The following is an 18,912-nucleotide window of genomic DNA, read 5'->3' on the forward strand; positions in this document are numbered from 1 at the left end:
TGAGCTACAGCTCACTGCATCTGATGAAGTGAGCTGTAGCTCACGAAAGCTTATGCTCTAATAAATTTGTTAGTCTCTAAGGTGCCACAAGTCCTCCTTTTCTTTTTGCGAATACAGACTAACACGGCTGCTACTCTGAAAGGAAACCTAGATGAGCCCTGACCGGTGTGTGTCCGACCTGCTCTCAAAAACCTCCAATGACGGGGATCCCACAACCTCCCCGGGGAGCCTGGCCCAGAGCTGAGCTGCCCTGAGAGTTAAAAAAGTGTCTCCTAATACCCAGCCCCTTGCTGCAAGCTAAGCTGCTTCCTTCTGGTCCGCCCTTCGCTGGGCCGCTCGCCGGCCTCTTTAGAGCGACCCTTGTTCTCCTGTCCCAGCTCAGCCAACTCTTCCCCAAGCCGAACACAGCCAGGACCTGCGGCCCTCCCTCACCGGCACATGAATGGGTTTGTCCTCGGACATAGAGGAAGGGAAAGTGCACAGAAGAGTTTTATGTCTACACTGAGCCCTGCCAGGTCCTGCCCCCTACCCACTAGACCCCGCTCCCCTCCCAGAGGCAGGGAGAGAACCCAGGAGTCCTGGCTCCTAGCCCCAACCACTAACCCCCCTCCGCATTCTAAAACTGGGGATAAAACCCAGGAGTCCTGGCTCCCAGCAGCCTCTGCTCTAACCACTAGACCCCCCCCTTCCTTCTCAAAGCCAAAGAGAGAACCCAGGAGTCCTGGCTCCCTTCCCCCCAGCCCCACCTACCAGTGGCTATTCATATCCTCCCCTGTGGCTACACCTCCCCCCCCCGGAGCCAATCTCCTTCGCGGTCAGAGCCCGGCTGCTGGGCAGGAGGAAACAGAAATCAGCTGAAGTTTTACTTTCGTTTCCCCGGGATTAAATCTTGGACACTGGCAGAGCGAGTTGAGGGACAGGTAACGGGGGGCCAGAATCGTCCCCTCCAGTCTATCCCCCCCGCCCCCAGCCAACCCACCTGAGCTTTGAGTGGCTGGTTTCCAAGCAGCGGCCGCTGGGGGGGCACCGAAGGTAAATCCCAGCCACCCCCCGGCGTCTGCCTGGGGCCCGGCCCCCACCCCCCGCGCAGCCCCGCGGATCCCGGCCGCCAAGCCCGAGAGCGGCTTGAGAAACCCCGAGCGGCTGAAAATCCCGGCGCACTTGCGCCCCGGTGGGGAGGGGGGCGCAGCGGGCTCCCCCCAGGTGCGACGGCTCGGGGCGCGCGGTTTCCTCCCTCAGCAGAGAGGGGAATGAGTAGCGTTTAATGCCAGGGAGCCCGGACTCCTGGGTTCTCGCTCCGGCTCTGGCAGGGGGGTGCGGTCTAGGGATTAGAACCTGGGGAGGCTGGGAGCCAGGACTCCTGGGTTCTCTCCCCAGCTCGGGGAGGGGAGTGGGGTCTGGTGGCTTAGAGGGGCTGGGAGCCAGGACTCCTGGGTTCTCTCCCCAGCTCGGGGAGGGGAGTGGGGGCTAGTGCGGTCGAGCTGGGAGCCTGGACTCCTGGGTTCTCTCCCCAACGCTAGGGGGGAGGAGTCGGTTAGAATGGGGCGGGGAGCTGGACCCCCTGGGTTCTGGGTGCATGGGGCTGTGGCATGAGGTGCTGGCCCAAGAGAGTTTGCTCATTTCTTGGGGTGCAAATGGGGATGGGGGGGTCCCCAGTACACAAGGAGAGCCCTGGGGAACTCAGCACTCAAGAATTGGGATTAGGACATGGAGTGTCCCATCCCTGCTCTATGCCTCAGTTTCCCCCTCTGCCAGCCCTCCTGTTTGAGCACAGTGGGTGTGAGAGGGTTAATCTACTGGTGTTCTGTTGTCTCAGTTCTCCAACAGAGTTTGGCTTTAGTCCCAGCCCAGGAGGAGAAATCAATCAACTGGAGCCCAGCCTGTCACCCGCTGCATTATGGGAAATGCAAATAATAAAGGGTAAGCACTCCAGTCCCACCCAATTCAGGTGTAACCTATTCCAGCACTGTGGCTAGAGCCCACGAATCCTGGCTCACAGCTCCCCCTCACTCGACCCCAATCCTCTGCCTCCCCCACCCCGCCAGCTGGGACAGAACCCAGGAGTCCTGGCTCACTGGCCCCCTGCTGTGTGTCTCCCAGGCTGATCCCACCCCCATCCTCGAAGCCAACTCCAGAGGGGATGGTGGAGCGACTCCAGGAGGACGTCACCTGCTCCATTTGCCTGGACATCTTGGAGGACCCCATCTCCATCGAGTGTGGCCACAACTTCTGCCGGTGCTGCCTCGTGACTCACTGGAGTGGGGTCTCGGCTTGGGGGTACGAGTGCCCCGAGTGCCGGGCTCCCTGCTCCAGTAACCGGATGACTCCAGACACACGTCTCAAAAGCCTGGTGGAGAAAATCAGAAACCTGCCACGTGTAGAGACGTTGACAGCGACAGGGACAGCGAGCCCTGAGGTGGGTGCAGCCCACCTGAGGCTGGCCCAGAGATGCAGCCATCTCTGGGGTGGGGCAGGTGGGGAACAGCTGCATGTTTGCTCCCTGCAGCATGGTGTCCCCTATCTCCACGCTAGGTCAGGGGGAAGGCCGGCTAACGTGATTCCTGTGTCCCTTTAGCAACCGGTCTGGTCTCTGGGCTGATATGGGGGGAGCTGAGCACTCAGGGCTCAGACCTGCTGATAAGAAATTAACCCCTGAGCAAACAGGCTGTGGCTCCAGATAGGGGGCCCCAGTGAGGGGACATGGACTAGCTGGAAGTGGGGGTGAGAGGATGGGACACGGGGCCTTTCCCCTCTAGGGGGCACTGGCTTGGATCTGGCCCATGGTGGAATTGGCTGGTCCAGGGGGTGGGAATGGGGCTCTGATCCCGGGGAGAAGGGACTCACCAGCACAGGGGTGGGGTCCCAGTTCTGATCCGGCTCTATCCCTGCAGCAGGGGCCGGGGGCTCAGCCAGAGCCGGGGCGCCCGGTGCAGCTGGTGCATCTGGACAAGGAAGGAGGCCTGACCCTGGACCAGGAGGCCCTGAGCTGCTGCCTGGAGCAGGGTGGGGTGGGGGATGCCCCTGTCTGCCTGGTGTCCATTGTTGGGGAGCAGCGCCGGGGCAAATCCTTCCTGCTGAACTACCTGCTGCGCCGGCTCCGGAGCCTGGTGAGTGCAGCCCTGGGTTCTATCCTTGGTTCTGGGAGGGGATCAGGAGTCCTGGCTCCCAGCCCCCCTGCTCTAACCCACTAGACCCCACTCCCCTCCCAGAACTGGGGAGAGAACCCCAGAGTCCTGACTCCCAGCCCCCCTGCTCTAACTCACTAGACCCCACTCCCCTCCCAGAACTGGGGAGAGAACCCTGGAGTCCGGGCTCCCAAGCCCCCTGCTCTAACTCACTAGACCCCACTCCCCTCCCACAGGGCACTACATGTGGATGGGAGCCCTAGGGTGGCTGGTAGCTCACCCCTCCCCGTCTCATGCTGTCTGATGCTCACCCCTCCCCGTCTCATGCTGGCGCTCCTGTCCCCTGCTGGAGGGGCTCAGACCAGCACAGATCTGTGACGTGTGTCCCCGGCCACGTCCGGTCAGCTGTGTCAGGGGAGTGGGGAGCTGTGTGTCCGTCTAGACCCTTGTCTGTGTGTCTGTCTCAGCCTGAGTCTGCCTGTCCATCTTTCCAGTGCACCGGTCCTCATGCTACCTGCCTGCTAATAAAATACCCACAGTCCCCCTGCCCCCCTGCACTAATTGCTCCTCCCCGCATCTCTCTCCCCCCGCCCAGGATGTGAAGGACGGATCCTGGATGGGCCGGGAGGAGGAGCCCCTGGAGGGGTTCGAGTGGCGAGTTGGTGCCCACAGCGTCACCAAGGGGGTGTGGGTGTGGAGTCAGCCCTTCTGGGTCCCCTCCGAGGGGGGGCAGGTGAGTGGGAAGAATGGTGGGGAAATGGGGTGTGGGGGATGAGTGACCACAACAGATCTCTACTTGGGGGAGCAGAGTAGACAGAGGCTGGGTGAGCTCAGTGACCGGGGCCTGGGATGGGAGGCAGGGAACACAGTGCCCCTCAGGGGCTGGGTCTTACTCTGTGCAGGGCCATGTGGGGGGCAGAGTGGGGAGCTGGGATGTGACCCCGGCCCGTGGCTCCCCCCCCCCCAGGTGGCTGTGCTGCTGGTCGACCCCGAGGGCTCCATGGACATCACCAGAGACACGGAGACCAGCGTCAAACTCTCCGCCCTCTCCATGCTGCTTGGCTCCTACCAGGTAGGCACTAGGGGGTGCTGGGCTGCAGGGGGCACTCTCCCCTGGCAGCCAGGGCCGGCCCCGATGCCCCAGGTTGGCACTAGGGGCGCTGCGCTGCGGGGAGAGGGTCGTGCTGGTTTCTGTATCTAACCCTGTCCTCTCTGATTACTTGCAGATCCTGAATGTTTCCAGCCAGCTAAAGGACCCCGATCTAGAATATCTGGAGGTGAGGGGGGAGGAGGGCAGGACGTGGCGCCATTCTCATACAGCCTCAAGAGGGTGGTCTGCCCATTCTACAGCTGGGGAAACTGAGGCCCAGAGAGACTCAGTGACTTGCCTGAGGTCACATGGGGAGTCTGTGGAACAGCCAGAGATAGAACCCAGGAGTCCTGGCTTCCAGCCCTCCCTGCCCCTGCTGTTTTAGACCCCTAGATCCCACTCCCCTCCCAGAGCTGGGGAGAGAACCCAGGAGTCCTGGGGCCGTATCCAGCAGGGCCCAGCTTCTGTGCTGCTTCAGGGTCTGGAATTCGCCCCTGCCCGAGCTCCATGCCTACTGAGAACACGGGTGTTGCCAGGACTCTGGGAAAGTCTCAATATTTGGCATCTTGGTCTATTCTGTTCCTACCGTCGGTGGGCATGGGGGGCAAACAGAGCCCCGCCAGGGGGCAGGGGAACCTTGACTTGCAGTTCTGATCTTTGGCCACTAGGTGTCTCTGCAGCACAGAGGGGAAGCCATGGGACCCCGGTAACAGCCCCAGACCAAGCTGGAGCTGCAGCTGTGTGTGTGTGTGGGGGGGTGGTGTTTGTTGATAGGATTTCCACCCCCACCTGCCTCCCTGCCCCAGTGATCTCAGCCGCCTGCTCTCTCTGCTCTGCAGATGTTTCTGCACGTGGCCGAAGAGGTGGGAAAGGAATACGAGCTGGAGTCCGTTCAGGTAAGACAACATTCCCCCTCATCCCCCCACCCTTCCCCATGCAATCCCCTCGCCCCACTGCATGGGATGCTCCTGTCCCAGCCACTCCCTGCCCCACACCCAAGGGGTTCAGCCTTCCCCTCCTGAGATTGTCCTGTCTCCCCTGCAGCACTTAGACCTGCTGGTGCGGGATTGGAGCAACTCCCTGGTCCTTGGAACTGACGGTGGGAAGGAGCATCTGAGAGACGTCCGACAGGTGATTGTGGGGCTTGACACGGGGCCTTTGCCCTCTGGGGGGTGCTGGCTCCGTTCCGGCCCCAGGGCAAGGGCCTGGCTGGCTCAGGGGAACAGGGAATGGGTCCCGGAATATTTCCCTCAGTTGATGTGTCACTTTGCTGATTCCCCTGGCTCTGGCAGATGCTGAAGGCGAGGTCCCCTTGCAAACACCCCAAGGCCCTGGAAGCGCTGAGCAGAAGCAGCACCCGCTGTTACCTGATGCCCTTCCCCGGCAAGCGGATCATGACTGGAAGCCAGGGATGCCTGAGAGGTAATGGACCAGGGATAGCGGCTCTGAGCCTGCACGAGAGGGCATCTCCGTGTCTGCTGGGGAACGGGCCGTGGGGGGACGCTTCGGCTCTGGGTTCATTGCCATGTCCCTCCCCTTCGCAGACATGGATGACGATTTCCGGGACAGCCTGAGGGACTACGTCACCGGCCTGGTGGACTCGGCCGGTCAACACGTCTGGAGGGACCGGCATGGGGCACTGCTCACCGGCACACAGCTTGCTGCCAAGATAAAGGTGGGGATTGGCCAGCTGGGCATGGGGTCTCAGTAGGGGGTGCTCTCCCCTGGCTGTCAATGCTGACCCTATGCCTCCATGGTGGGACAAAGAGGCGCCGTGCTGCGGGACAGGGGCTTAGCCCTTTTTGCTGAACTTTTTGTTAATTAGGAATTAGGGTTGTATTTATAGCCTAGCAGAATCCTAGCTTGGATGATTCTACTGAGCCTTCCTAAATCATCCAGGGAAGTTCTTCATTTCCCCCGCCAAATTGATTCCCACCATTGTCTTATGGCCGTTCCCCAGCTGCCCTGCCCCAGAGGTGGCTGCATCTCAGCGCCGGGCGAGCTGTCCCCATGTTGCCACTTTTCTAAGCCCTGTGGAGTCTGTATTGTGCTTTCTTGTGCTTTCTTTGCAGAAATTCTCTGATCTGATGAAGAAACATTGCTTCGGCTTCTCCTCTCCCACTCAGGTACCTTCTCTGACCTGATCAAGGGGTGTGTGCCCCTCCTCCTGAATTCACTTCTGATGTAAAACTGCACCTTACTTTTGTCTTATTACTGCTGCCTCGCCCGAAAGGTGGCTGCATCTTCTGTCGGGCAAGCCATCCCCATGTTGTGTTGCTGTGAGGTTATTCCCCAGCTGCTCCCCCTCTCCCCCCCCAGGATTCTTGCCAGCAAGTTAAAGAAGTATGGGCTGGATGAATGGACTATAAGGTGGATAGAAAACTGGCTAGATTGTCAGGCTCAATGGGTAGTGATCAATGGCTCCATGTCTAGTTGGCAGCCGGTATCAAGTGGAGTGCCCCAAGGGTTGGTCCTTGGGCCGGTTTTTTTCAGTATCTTCATTTAATGATCTGGAGGATGGTGTGGATTGCACCCTCAGCAAGTTTGCAGATGACACTAAACTGAGAGGAGAGGTAGATACGCTGGAGGGTAGGGATAGGATCCAGAGGGACCTAGACAAATTAGAGGATTGGGCCAAAAGAAATCTGATGAGGTTCAACAAGGACAAGTGCAGAGTCCTGCACTGAGGACTGAAGAATCTCAGGCACCGCTACAGACTAGGGACAGAGTGGCTCGGCAGCAGTTCTGCAGAAAAGGACCTAGGGGTTACAGTGGACAAGAAGCTGGATATGAGTCAACAGTGTGCCCTTGTTGCCAAGAAGGCCAACGGCATTTTAGGCGGTATAAGTAGGGGCATTACCAGCAGATCAAGGGACGTGATCGTTCCCCTCTATTCAGCATCGGTGAGGCCTCATCTGGAGTCCTGTGTCCAGTTTTGGGCCCCACGCTACAAGAAGGATGTGGAAAAATTGGAAAACGTCCAGCGGAGGGCAACAAAAATGATGAGGGGACTGAAGCACATGACTTATGAGGAAAGGCTGAGGGAACTGGGATTGTTTAGTCTGTGGAAGAGAAGCATGAGGGGGGATTTGACAGCTGCTTTCAACTACCTGAAAGGGGGTTCCAAAGAGGATGGATCTAGACTGTTCTCAGTGGTAGCAGATGACAGAACAAGGAGTAATGGTCTCAAGTTGCAATGGGGGAGGTTTAGGTTGGATATTAGGAAAAACTTTTTCACTAGGAGGGTGGTGAAGCACTGGAATGCGTTACCTAGGGAGGTGGTGGAATCTCCTTCCTTAAAAGTGTTTAAGGTCAGGCTTGACAAAGCCCTGGCTGGGATGATTTAGTTGGGAATTGGTCCTGCTTTGAGCAGGGAGTTGGACTAGATGACCTCCTGAGGTCCCTTCCAACCCTGATATTCTGTGATTCTCCCCCAACCCCAGAAGTGGCTGCATCTCAGCACTGGGTGAGCCCATCCCTATGCAGTGTTGTGTGTGGCTGTTCCCATATGCTCTGCTCCAGAGGTGGCTTCATAGATTCATAGATACTAAGGTCAGAAGGGAACATTCTGATCATCTAGTCCGACGTCCTGCACAGCGCAGGCCACAGAATCTCACCCACCCACTCCTGCGAAAAACCTCACCTATGTCTGAGCTATTGAAGTCCTTAAATCATGGCTTAAAGACTTCAAGGAGCAGAAAAGCCTCCCTCAAGTCACCCATGCCCCATGCTACAGAGGAAGGCGAAAAACCTCCAGGGCCTCTCCAATCTGCCCTGGAGGAAAATTCCTTCCCGACCCCAAATATGGCAATGAGCTAAACCCTGAGTATATGGGCAAGATTCACCAGCCAGATAGCCAGGAAAGAATTTTCTGTAGTAACTCAGATCCCATCCATCTAATCTCCCATCTCAGGGGATTAGTCCTATTTACCCTGAATATTTAAAGATCAATTACTTACCAAAATCCCATTATCCCATCATACCATCTCCTCCATAAACTTATCGAGTAGAATCTTAAAACCAGATAGATCTTTTGCCCCCACTGCTTCCCTTGGAAGGCTATTCCAAAACTTCACTCCTCTGATGGTTAAAAACCTTCGTCTGATTTCAAGTCTAAACTTCCTGGTGGCCAGTTTATACCCATTTGTTCTTGTGTCCACATTGGTGCTGAGCTGAAATAATTCCTCTCCCTCTCCTGTATTTATCCCTCTGATATATTTATAGAGAGCAATCATATCTCCCCTCAACCTTCCTTTAGTTAGGCTAAAGAAGCCAAGCTCCTTAAGTCTCCTTTCATAAGACAAGTTTTCCATTCCTCGGATCATCCTAGTAGCCCTTCTCGGTACCTGCTCCAGTTTGAATTCATCCTTTTTAAACATGGGAGACCAGAACTGTAGACAGTATTCTAGGTGAGGTCTCACCAGTGCCTTGTATAACGGTACTAAAACCTTCTTATCCCTACTGGAAATGCCTCTCCTGATGCATCCCAAAACCGCATTAGCTTTTTTCACAGCCATATCACATTGGCAGCTCATAGTCATCCTACGATCAACCAATACTCCAAGGTCCTTCTCCTCTTCCGTTACTTCTATTTGATGCGTCCCCAACTTATAGCTAAAATTCTTGTTATTAATCCCTATTAAATTTCATCCTATTACTATTACTCCAGTTTACAAGGTCATCCAGATCCTCCTGTATAATATCCCGATCCTTCTCCGAATTGGCAATACCTCCCAGCTTTGTATCATCTGCAAACTTTATGAGCGCACACCCACTTTTTGTGCCAAGGTCAGTAATAAAAAGATTAAATAAGACTGGTCCCAAAACCGATCCCTGAGGAACTCCACTGGTAACCTCCCTCCAACCTGACAGTTCGCCTTTCAGTAGGACCTGTTGCAGTCTCCCCTTTAACCAATTCCTTATCCACCTTTTGATGTTCATATTGATCCCCATCTTCTCCAATTTAACTGATAATTCCCCATGTGGCACGGTATCAAATGCCTTACTGAAATCTAGGTAAATAAAGACTGAGGCAAAGTATTTGTTTAGATATTGGGCCATGCCTAGATTATCTTTAACCTCCACTCCATCCTCAGTGTTAAGCGGCCCCACTTCTTCCTTCTTAGTTTTCTTCTTATTTATATGGCTATAGAACCTTTTACTATTGGTTTTAATTCCCTTTGCAAGGTCCAACTCTACTCGACTTTTAGCCTGTCTCACTTTATCCCTACATGTTCTGACCTCAATTAGGTAGCTTTCCTTGCTGATCCCTCCCATCTTCCATTCCCTGTATGCTTTCTGCTTCTTCTTAATCACCTCTCTAAGATGCTTGCTCATCCAGCTTGGTCTACAACTCCTTCCTATGAATTTTTTCCCCTTTCTTGGGATACAGGCTTCCGATAGCTTCTGCAGCTTTGATTTAAAGTAATCCCAGGCCTCCTCTACCTTTAGATCCATAAGTTCTTCAGTCCAATCCACTTCCCTAACTAATTTCCTTAATTTTTGAAAGTCAGCCCTTTTGAAATCAAAAACTCTAGTTGCAGATTTATTTTTGTTAATCCTTCCATTTAGTTTGAACTGAATTAGCTCATGATCACTTGAGCCAAGATTGTGCCCTACAACCATTTCTTCTATGAGGTCCTCGCTACTCACCAAAATTAAATCTAAAATGGCATCCCCTCTAATCGGTTCAGCAACTACTTGATGAAGGTATCCATCAGCTATCGCATCTAGGAAAATCTGAGCCCTATTATTATTACTAGCACTGGTCCTCCAGTCTATATCTGGGAAGTTAGTCTCCCATGATCACGCAGTTTCCATTAGTATTTACTTTATTAAAAACATTAAAAAGGGCTCTATCCATATCCAAATTAGATCCCGGAGGTCTATAGCACGCCCCAAGCACTATCGTAGGAGAGGCTTTACTAGTTATCTTCCCCAATGTAATTTTTGCCCAGACGGACTCTGTCTTATCCATTGCATCGCTTCTTATTTCTTTACAGTCTACCTCATCGTTGATATACAATGCTACTCCACGACCTTTACCTTTGCTTCTTTCTTTCCTCAACAGCACATACCCTTCAATACCTGTAGTCCAGTCATGACTACTATTCCACCATGTTTCTGTTATCCCTAGAATATCTGGTTTCATTTCCTGCACCAGTAGCTCTAGTTCCTCCATTTTGTTACCTAGACTCCTCGCATTGGTGTACAAACATCTTAATTTTTGCTGTTTGGCCTCGCTCACATTTTGTACCCTATTAGGCACAGTCATTCTACAGCCAGTATAACCTATTAGACTAGTATCCACACCGCCCTCACTCCTTATATACATTCTCCTACCCACGGCTGGATCCTTTCTTACTTCATCTTCTTCCCTCTCAATGCTAAAATCTGGCGTGGAGATTACCTGGACATCTCCCAACCATCTCCCCCTAATTCCTAGTTTAAAGCTCTCTTTATCAGTTGTGCCAGCCTTGATCCTAGAAGTCTATTTCCTTCCCTACTCAGATGAAGTCCATCCCGAGAGAACTGTCCTCTGTCTGTGAATGCCCCCCAGTGGCCATACATCCCAAAGCCCTCCTTATAGCACCACTGCCTAAGCCATCTGTTGACAGTCATAATCTTGTCACACCTTTGTTGCCCTTCTCTAGGAACAGGAAGGATCCCACTAAAGATCACCTGAGCCTCAATTTCCTTAAGCGTTTTCCCCAGCCTAGCATAGTCTCCCTTAATACTTTCTAGCGAGGATCTAGCCGTATCATTTGTTCCCACATGAAGGATAATTAGGGCATTCTTTCCCGCTCCCTTTAGGATCCTTTTCAACCTCAGGTCTACATCCCGTATCTTAGCACCCGGAAGACAACACACCCTTCTATTCTCTGGATCAGCTCTGGTTACAGGCCTGTCTATTCTTCTCAATAAAGAGTCCCCGATCACATAGACCTGCCTTTTCCTGGTGACAGTGCTATTCTCCAGTCTCTCCCCTGTTCCCTCTGGGTACAAGTTCTTTCCATTCCTATTTTCCCTTATAATCCTCTACAACCCATCCTGTATCCTTCTGGGGCTCATATTTGGTGTAGTCTCCCTTGACTCTTCCCATTTTCCTATAGGACTAGCCTCTCTTCTCTTCTTCCTTACCCTTCTAGCTTCAACAAGTACCTGCTGAGCCCCTCCTTCCTTTTCCAACTCTGCAAACTTGTTCCTAAGCTCTATTTCTCCTTCACTAGCCCGTCTTTTCCTCTGCCTGGTTCTTTTAGTCACATGCTTCCACTGGCCACTTTCCTCACCCAGTCTCTCCTCAAAATTCCCCAGCCCTGCTTCCATCCGTGAGTCTGAGCTTTTCCCTTCAGATACCTCATATCTTTGCTCCATCATCTGCTCAAACCCCTTCCTAAACTCAACCAGACTTTCCATCTGCATCTCCAAACCTCTGATCTTTTCCTCCATCAGCTCTATCAGGCAGCATTTCATGCAGAAAAAACTCTTACCTGTTCCCCCCTCCAGGATCATATATATACCACAGCTTCCACATCCAGTCATCCTCAATGTGTCTTCCACTACAGGAGTCGCTACCTCCGTATCTGTCATCGCCTTCCCACCTAAGTCCTGTTAATCTTCTCCAACAGAACTCCCACTCAAACTCCCCTGTTTACAGCTCTGTTTGCTAGCTCCTGTGCTGCTGCAGCTGTCTCAGGAGTGTGTTGGAAAATGTTTGGTTCCCCCCCCCCCCCGCAGAGAAATTTGAGTTTCCAGCGAAATATCAAAAGCTGAAATACTTTGATCTGGTGTCTCATGGGAATTATAGTTATGGCTCTGCATGCTCCTTTTTTCTCTCCATACATCAGCTCTCTGGTCGGACTGCAGCTCCCATGATGCACCATAGAGGAGGGAGATGGTGCATCATGGGAGTCCATGGCTGTGGAGCATCATGGAGCTTATAGTTTGGGTGCCTGGCTTCAGGCTGAGTTGCCGTGGTGGCTCATGGGAGTTGTAGTTTCACACTGGCTAATAGCATCGCTCTGTTACATGAGGTTGCTGCAGTGGAAGCTGTAGTTGCTAGGTGGAGACAGGGCCCCATAAACTGCGGCTCACCCCAGCCTTGTCTTCCCTGTGCAGATGGCCATCATCTTCCACAACCAGAGAGTCCTGGACAGGGCCAGCGCAGACCACGCTGTGTTTCTGAAGGAGAAGGTGAGTCTGTGCGGCAGGGGCCCCTGTGCCCCAGTCAGGGAACCCTGGGAACCATCCTGGCCAACCCCACTGGCTGTGGGCTTTGGGGTAGGAGATGGGACCTCATATCTCCAGTTCCTAGGGTGGCTATAGAGATGGGAGGCTCAAACTCCTGCACCAGGGTTGGCGGGGGGGGGGGGGGGGGAGGATAAGTTTGCCCTGTGGCCAGCTGCAGTAGTGGAGTAGTCATGGCCCAGGTGGCTAATGGGCTGGACCAGGAGTTGGAACTCCTGCCTTTTGTTTATGGTGCTGTCGCAGACTTCCCTGGGCTCATCACAGGGAAACTGAGGCCCAGAGAGTCTCAATCTATCAAAGTGGGAGAATGATCTTGCCCTTGGGTATTTTAGCCTGTGAGCTTTTTGGGGCAGGGATGGCTTCTCACTGAGTTTGTGTGCTGTGCGAGGGGGGGCCCCTATCTCGGTCCAGGTCTGTGGTGTGCCCAGCGTGAGGCGGGCCCCCATCTCAGTCCTGGGTTTGTACCATACCTGGCACAAGGGGAGCCCCCATTTTGGTCGGGAGGGTGAGGTCGGTGCAGCGCTTGCCCCTTCTAATGCTCTTGGCCGTCTTCTCTCGCGCCGGGTGCAGGACGGCGACTCCCGGAACATGTTCGCCTGCCTGAAGGTGCGGCCAAGCAAGATGGCAGAGCTGTTCACGGAGCGGCACGGGCAGTTGCTGTGGCGGTGCCAGACGGACATGCGGGAGCCGGCACCGGAGAAAAAGGCCCAGCTGACGGAGCTGAAGGCAGAGCTGACGCGGGAGGCTGGGACCTTCCTGGAGATCTACGGGAAGCGCTTCAAGAAATTCGCCATTTTGGCGGGCGTGGGCGCAGGGGCGTTGGTCCTGGGACCGGTGGGCAGCGCTGCCAGTGCCGGGATCGCCGCCGCTGCCATCGCTGCTGAGGTGGCTGTGGCCATTGGGGCTGGGACGGGCGCCGTGGCCGGGATTGTCGTGGGTGTGGGTGTGGGTGGGGGAGTTGGTGGGAACATTGCCCAGAAGGATAGGGAGAGGGCCGGGGCTGCTGGTGGCAGGAGGGAGGAGGGGGATGGCACTGAGGATCTGTCTGAGGAGAAACCCCTGATCTGATCAGTGCCCTCCCCCCCCGCCCCAATCTTGGGCTGATGAATGGGATGACGGGTCTGCCACGTGGCACAGACACGTTCCCCACAAGCCACCGCAGAGAGGGGAGCCATCGCCCCCAGATTCTAAGAAGGGACGTTTAGATCCTCTAGTCTGACCTGCTGTGCCACCCAGCTGGAGAAAGCCGCCCACTTCCCCCTGCCTTGGGCCCAATATCTCCCGTTGGACTAAATCATCTCCCGGAAAGGCGGCCAGTCTGGCTCGGAAGCCAGAAGAGATGGAGACCTCACGGGTTTCCCGGGGAGCTGGTCCCGCGGGTGAATCACTCACGCTGTGAGAAATCTGGTCTCATTTCGAATGGGAGTTTGTCTGTCTGGCTTTAACTTCCAGCCCTTGGGTCTTGCTCCTCCTTCCTTCCATGTTGCAGGGCTGCTCTGGCTGCAACGCAAAGTGCTTGGAAATGCCCTGCCGATGGTCATGTCCTGAGATCACCCGCTGGGGGTGACCGTGGGCGCCTGGCTTAGTTCCTACAGTGGCAGTCCTGTGGTGCTATCCTGGGAGATAGATCTTCAGCTGCCCCTCTGAGCAGGAAGGTGGGTCCCAGGGGAGAGGGCACAGGAAAATGTGGGTTTCCTGCTCTACCATGGACTTCCTCTGTGACGTTGGCCAAGTCACTTAGTTACTCTGTGCCTCAGTTTCCCATCTGTATAATAAGGATAATAATGCATTGAAAGATTGTGAGGGGTTTGAGCTCTACTGAGAGAAAGCACTATGCAAGAAACAGGCATAATTATTTATTCCAAGGGAGGGCTATAAAACCTTCCGAAGCTAAAGGAAATCGGTTCCACACCGATGAGCTTCTACAATAATGGTGAAAACTCCACTGGGCCAGCAAGTCAACCATGGTCTTCCCCTTGGATCTCTCAGCTCTTTTAGACACAGTGGGCCCAGGGCATGAAGTGCCTTGAAAATCAGGCTGAGACCATGAACTTGATTCAATATTGTAGCGCAGACATGGCCAGGTGGGCATATGGCCCCTGTATCTGACCATCTTCTCAATATTTCACCTAAGGGGGTCGTGTGTGGGTTTTGCCGAATGGTGGGAACCAGCCGCTTGTCACGGTTATTGCCACATGTCTGTATGAATAACTGTTTTAGAGTCAGGTCCCAGGTAGGATATTGAGTTCTGAATCTTCTGGGAGTCAAACCTGAGGCTGGGAGCCGACCTGGTCAATGTGAGAACAATGCACATCCATGGAGGCAGTCTCGGCTTGCTGGCTTGACAAGATGCAGGCTGGTCATCTACAGAGACCAACCAACCCCAAGGGAATGCTCAGGAGAGGGGGGCCCTGGGCTTGGAGACAAGAGCTTGTGACTGGATAAGAGCAGAAGAAATGGCCCATTACAGAGGAGTGACTTTGCCAGCAGGGGGAACAGGGGATCCCTGCTCTCTGGACTGGACAAGTGCTGTAAGAACCAACCAGAGGGAGAGAAACACCTCAGCAGCCAGGAAAGGAACCTGTTAGCAAGGACGGGCTCTAGACGGCATCTGATGTTTTCCTTTTACTTGCTTTTTATTTGAATCTGTATCTGAGGCTCTGTTAAATGAACTTCAGTTTGGTTTGACTGTAAACCTGTAAGGGTTGGGGGTGCTGTCATGAATAGGGGGAAGGGTAGCAACCTTTATGTATCCTTGGCAACTGTACTGAATTGCCTTACCTGTAAGGGGTTAAGTAGTTCAAATAACCTAGTTGGCACCTGACCAGAAGGACCAATAAGAAAAGAAAATACTTTCAAATCTGGGGGAGGATTGATTTGTTGTTGTTGTTCCCTCTCTGGATGGAGGGAGAAGCCAAGCAGGTACATCATCTCCTGAAAATATACCTGGAATAATCCATCTAAATCCACAGAAATTGTAAGTAGGGCAAGGAAATGCATTAGGTTATCTTTTGTTTTAGCTTGTGAATGTTCCTATGCTACAGAGCTACTTTTATTCCTGTGGGTTTTTTTTTTTTTGGTAACTGTGAAGCTGAGCCCAAAGGGGAACCCTCTGTGTTTTAAATCTTATTACCCTGTAAAGTTACCTTCCATCCTGATTTTGCAGGTGTGATTCCTTTATTTTTTTTCTTTATAAATAAAGTTCTTCTTTTAAGAATCTGATTGATTTCAGTGTCCTGAAGACAAAGGGTCTAGTCTGTGCTCACATTGCTAAAGCAATTGGTTGGTATATTATTCTCAAGTCTCCCTAGGAAAGGGGGGGATATTTTGGGGGGATAGGGATTCTAAGTTACCCTTCCCTGAATTTTTGTGTAAATCACATGGTGGTGACAGCAATACTGTCCAAGGACAAGGAAAGGAATTTGTGCCTTGGGGAAGTTTTAACCTAAGCTGCTAGAAATAAGCTTCAGAGGTCTTTCATGCAGGTCCCCACATTTGTACCCCAGAGTTCAGAGTGTGTGTGCGCGTGTGTGTGTGGGGGGGGGGGGGGAGGGAACCCTGACAGGGGCGTAGGTCGTCCGGCCTAGCCATCACAATGGGGCTGAAAGCTGCCCACCAGGGACAGGCATCGCCAGGCAGGAGTTGGAGGATCCCATAGACAAGAGTCCAGGTCACAGTCAGGCTGGAATCAGAGACTAGAGAGTGGGAGACAAAGCAGAATCTGGCGCTGCAGCAGGCCAACATCTGTGGTTGCCCAGCCAATTTCCTGGGGCAACCCCTGGAGGTTAAGTAGGGGCAGCTGACCAATCAGAGTGCCACAGGGTACTGTCACTCTGGATCTTGTGGGTGGTACTTCCTGTGGCACCTACTCCCCACAGTGCTCCCTGGCTGTGCCTCAGCCTGGCCCCTGGTGGCACTGTGGGAATATCAGCTGCCCTGGACTCTGCAGACATGGGTTCTAGTCCCCAGGTCCTCACAAAACCTGTGTGGTGTGCAGGCGAGCCTGGAACTGAATTGGAGCAGGGGAGCTCTGTTTTCATGGAGGCAGCAGATCGGCGTGCATTGTGGGTGTGCCAAAGGCAGGTGACTGGGCACTGGATTGTAATGGAATCAGGCTTGTAAATTGCCAGCGTGCAGTGGGATACAGAGGGGTTTGCAGAGCACCTGGTAAGATAGGGTCCCTTGAATGTTACTTGGAAGTGGGGTACTGCTGAGTCCCTCCAACCAGGGCTTTCTCTCACCCTGTGATACTGTTGCTAAGCCACAAACCTCTGCCACATACCGCACTCACACAGACGTCCACAGGCAAGGACCTACCCTGCTGAGTTACATGAATACTTCTCCCAGTTCACTCATGAACTAACTATAAAGAGGCTCCAGCCACTTCCCCCCCAGCCTATGATCCCAGGGCTGTACCATCTTGCCATCCTCAGAAGCCTGATCAGTGTAAGTTTATAACCCAGTCCACCCCTCTCTCAATGCGGAGAGGGCATGCACCAGCTCTTGTTCCTGAGCAGATTTCCCAGGCACTTCAAGCAAATCCCACTGGTTTAGGTTAAATATAAAACCTGTTTATTAACTACAGAAAGACCGGTTTGAAGTGATTATAAGTAATAAGGGTCAAAATTGATCAAAGTAATAATAAATAAAAATAATAAAATTGATTATAAGTAATAAGATCAAAATTGGTTTCCTAAGAAATAAAAGTAAAATCCTGATCTGAGTTCTATAAACTGGACAGGATTTGGATCAAGCCGTGTCTCACTCTGATGGTCTAGTTCCTTACTACACAGGCTGGGATTCTCCTGTCCAGCCTGGGTCCACCTCCCCAGTTCAGTCTTTGTTCTCCAGATGTGTTTCCAGTTGCGAGTGAGGGGGGGGGGGAGAGTGAGGCCAAGTGATGATGTCACTTCCCCTCTTTTATAGCTTCTTCCAGCTTGCTGGAAAGAGCCTATGCTATGACATGAGTCAAGCAGCCTCCATTGTCTGCGTGCTCTCTCTGAGAAGTCTCCATTGTATACAGATCCTGGGATAATCCTTGGGAGTGGGAGATGGCCTTTAATGGGCCATCAGCATGTCTGGCTGCTCCACTGTTGCACCTGAAAGGCTGGTTGAGGGTGTTCCCAACCTCACAACATATTTCAGTCACACACACAGAGCAAAACTTCATAACTTCCCATCCAGAGACAGCACAGACAATCCAACTGGGTATTAATGTTCAACAGATCAAGACTTTTAAAGTGATACCTCTCAAGGCAGACTTTGTACAAAACATCATAATTATATGACCCTGGTGATTATGGGGATGCCAGGGTGTTGCTTTGAGGCCCAGCGTGCCACACTGGGTCTGCGAGTTGCCAGTGGAAAGCGAGAGTATCCCCTGGTGGGCACAGACAGGGCTCTGTTCTGCTGGCAGCAGAGGGTGGTGATTACCTATGGACACCCCGGGAAACCCCAAACCGGCATCGCAGTTATTCCATGGGAAGTCAGTGTGGGCAGTGGAGGGCTGGGTGATATGCTCACGGAGACGCCCTGCTGCATTATGGAACAGCTGAAGTTTCCAGAGTGGCAGAGCCTTGGGGTGACACATTGCTGCAGCCCAGGGGAGAGGCGATGGCGTAAATAACCAAAGCTAAGTCATCATCGGCCAGGATGGGTGACGGCTCGTAGGCAGCCGGAGATGATTGACAGCGCAACTTGCAGGTGCTGCTATGCAAGAGCTCGGCATCAGGGAGGAATCCAGGAACAGTCCTAGATGACAGAGTCTGCAGCAGGGCTGAGGGGTCAGCTTCAGCCAGGTTTTCAGAGGGGTAAGTTTGCTTTGCCGTAAGGCCTTAATTCCTGTATTTTAGAAGATTAGTTTTGCTTTGCCTCAACTCTGCAATTTCTGGAGTTCAGAGATTTAAATCCAGGGGCATCCAGTGTTCAGGAATGGTCTGAAACAGCATGAGGCAACCTTAACACTGGTAGTGATGTGTTGGGGGAAGAAGCGTGCGGCTTTGCTCTGTTCCTCACTCCTGCATAAAGCGGGATATTTGGCAATGGTGCAAGGAAAGGGTGGATTATGGGTTATATCAGAAGGAATTCTGGACCTTTGACCCCAAGCGCCAACAATTCTCTGTCACCAGAGAGTATCTCACAGTACTAATTTAGGAAACGAGCTTGATATCTTTTTGTGATGAGATGACAAGGTGGGGTGATAAAGGTCATTGTGTTGACATAATAAACGCATGCATCTGTAAGGCATTTGACTTGCACCAAATGCCATTTGGATTACAAAGCTAGAATGATACAAAATGAACATGGCCCACAGTAAATGGATTAAAAACTGGCTAACTGATAGATCTCGGAATGTAATTGTAAACAGGAAACCCGCTGAGCGGGTGTGTTCCTAGTGGGGTACTGCAGGGAGCAGTTCAGTTTGTACCCTAGGTATGTCTCATATACATC

At 53.0% G+C, this 18,912-nt stretch overlaps 1 protein-coding gene across 8 annotated transcripts in view; it reads left to right on the plus strand.

Annotated features, from left to right (window-relative positions):
- The first annotated feature begins 772 nt into the window (after positions 1-772).
- Positions 773-18,912, plus strand: part of LOC119856776 (RING finger protein 112-like) — a 53,092-nt gene continuing 34,952 nt past the window's right edge. For 3 of the 8 annotated variants that reach the window (XR_006282246.1, XR_006282245.1, XR_006282244.1), the window contains exons 1-13: positions 774-920; positions 1,817-1,920; positions 2,101-2,416; positions 2,892-3,107; positions 3,721-3,858; positions 4,093-4,197; positions 4,352-4,402; positions 5,055-5,111; positions 5,260-5,346; positions 5,508-5,637; positions 5,760-5,890; positions 6,288-6,341; positions 12,334-12,408. Coding sequence is in view for 3 of the 8 variants with exons in the window: in XM_038404775.2 (XP_038260703.1) it covers positions 1,898-1,920; positions 2,101-2,416; positions 2,892-3,107; positions 3,721-3,858; positions 4,093-4,197; positions 4,352-4,402; positions 5,055-5,111; positions 5,260-5,346; positions 5,508-5,637; positions 5,760-5,890; positions 6,288-6,341; positions 12,334-12,408; positions 13,033-13,530 (1,881 nt within the window). In the remaining 5 variants the exon portion in view is untranslated. Of the gene's footprint in view, positions 921-1,816; positions 1,921-2,100; positions 2,417-2,891; positions 3,108-3,720; positions 3,859-4,092; positions 4,198-4,351; positions 4,403-5,054; positions 5,112-5,259; positions 5,347-5,507; positions 5,638-5,759; positions 5,891-6,287; positions 6,342-12,333; positions 12,409-13,032; positions 15,672-18,912 lie in introns of those variants that run through there. The other 5 variants (XR_006282243.1, XR_006282242.1, XM_043517139.1 and 2 more) reach the window with 4 other exon arrangements.

The sequence above is a fragment of the Dermochelys coriacea genome, chromosome 6 (assembly GCF_009764565.3).
Source record: "Dermochelys coriacea isolate rDerCor1 chromosome 6, rDerCor1.pri.v4, whole genome shotgun sequence".
NCBI lineage: Eukaryota > Metazoa > Chordata > Testudines > Dermochelyidae > Dermochelys > Dermochelys coriacea.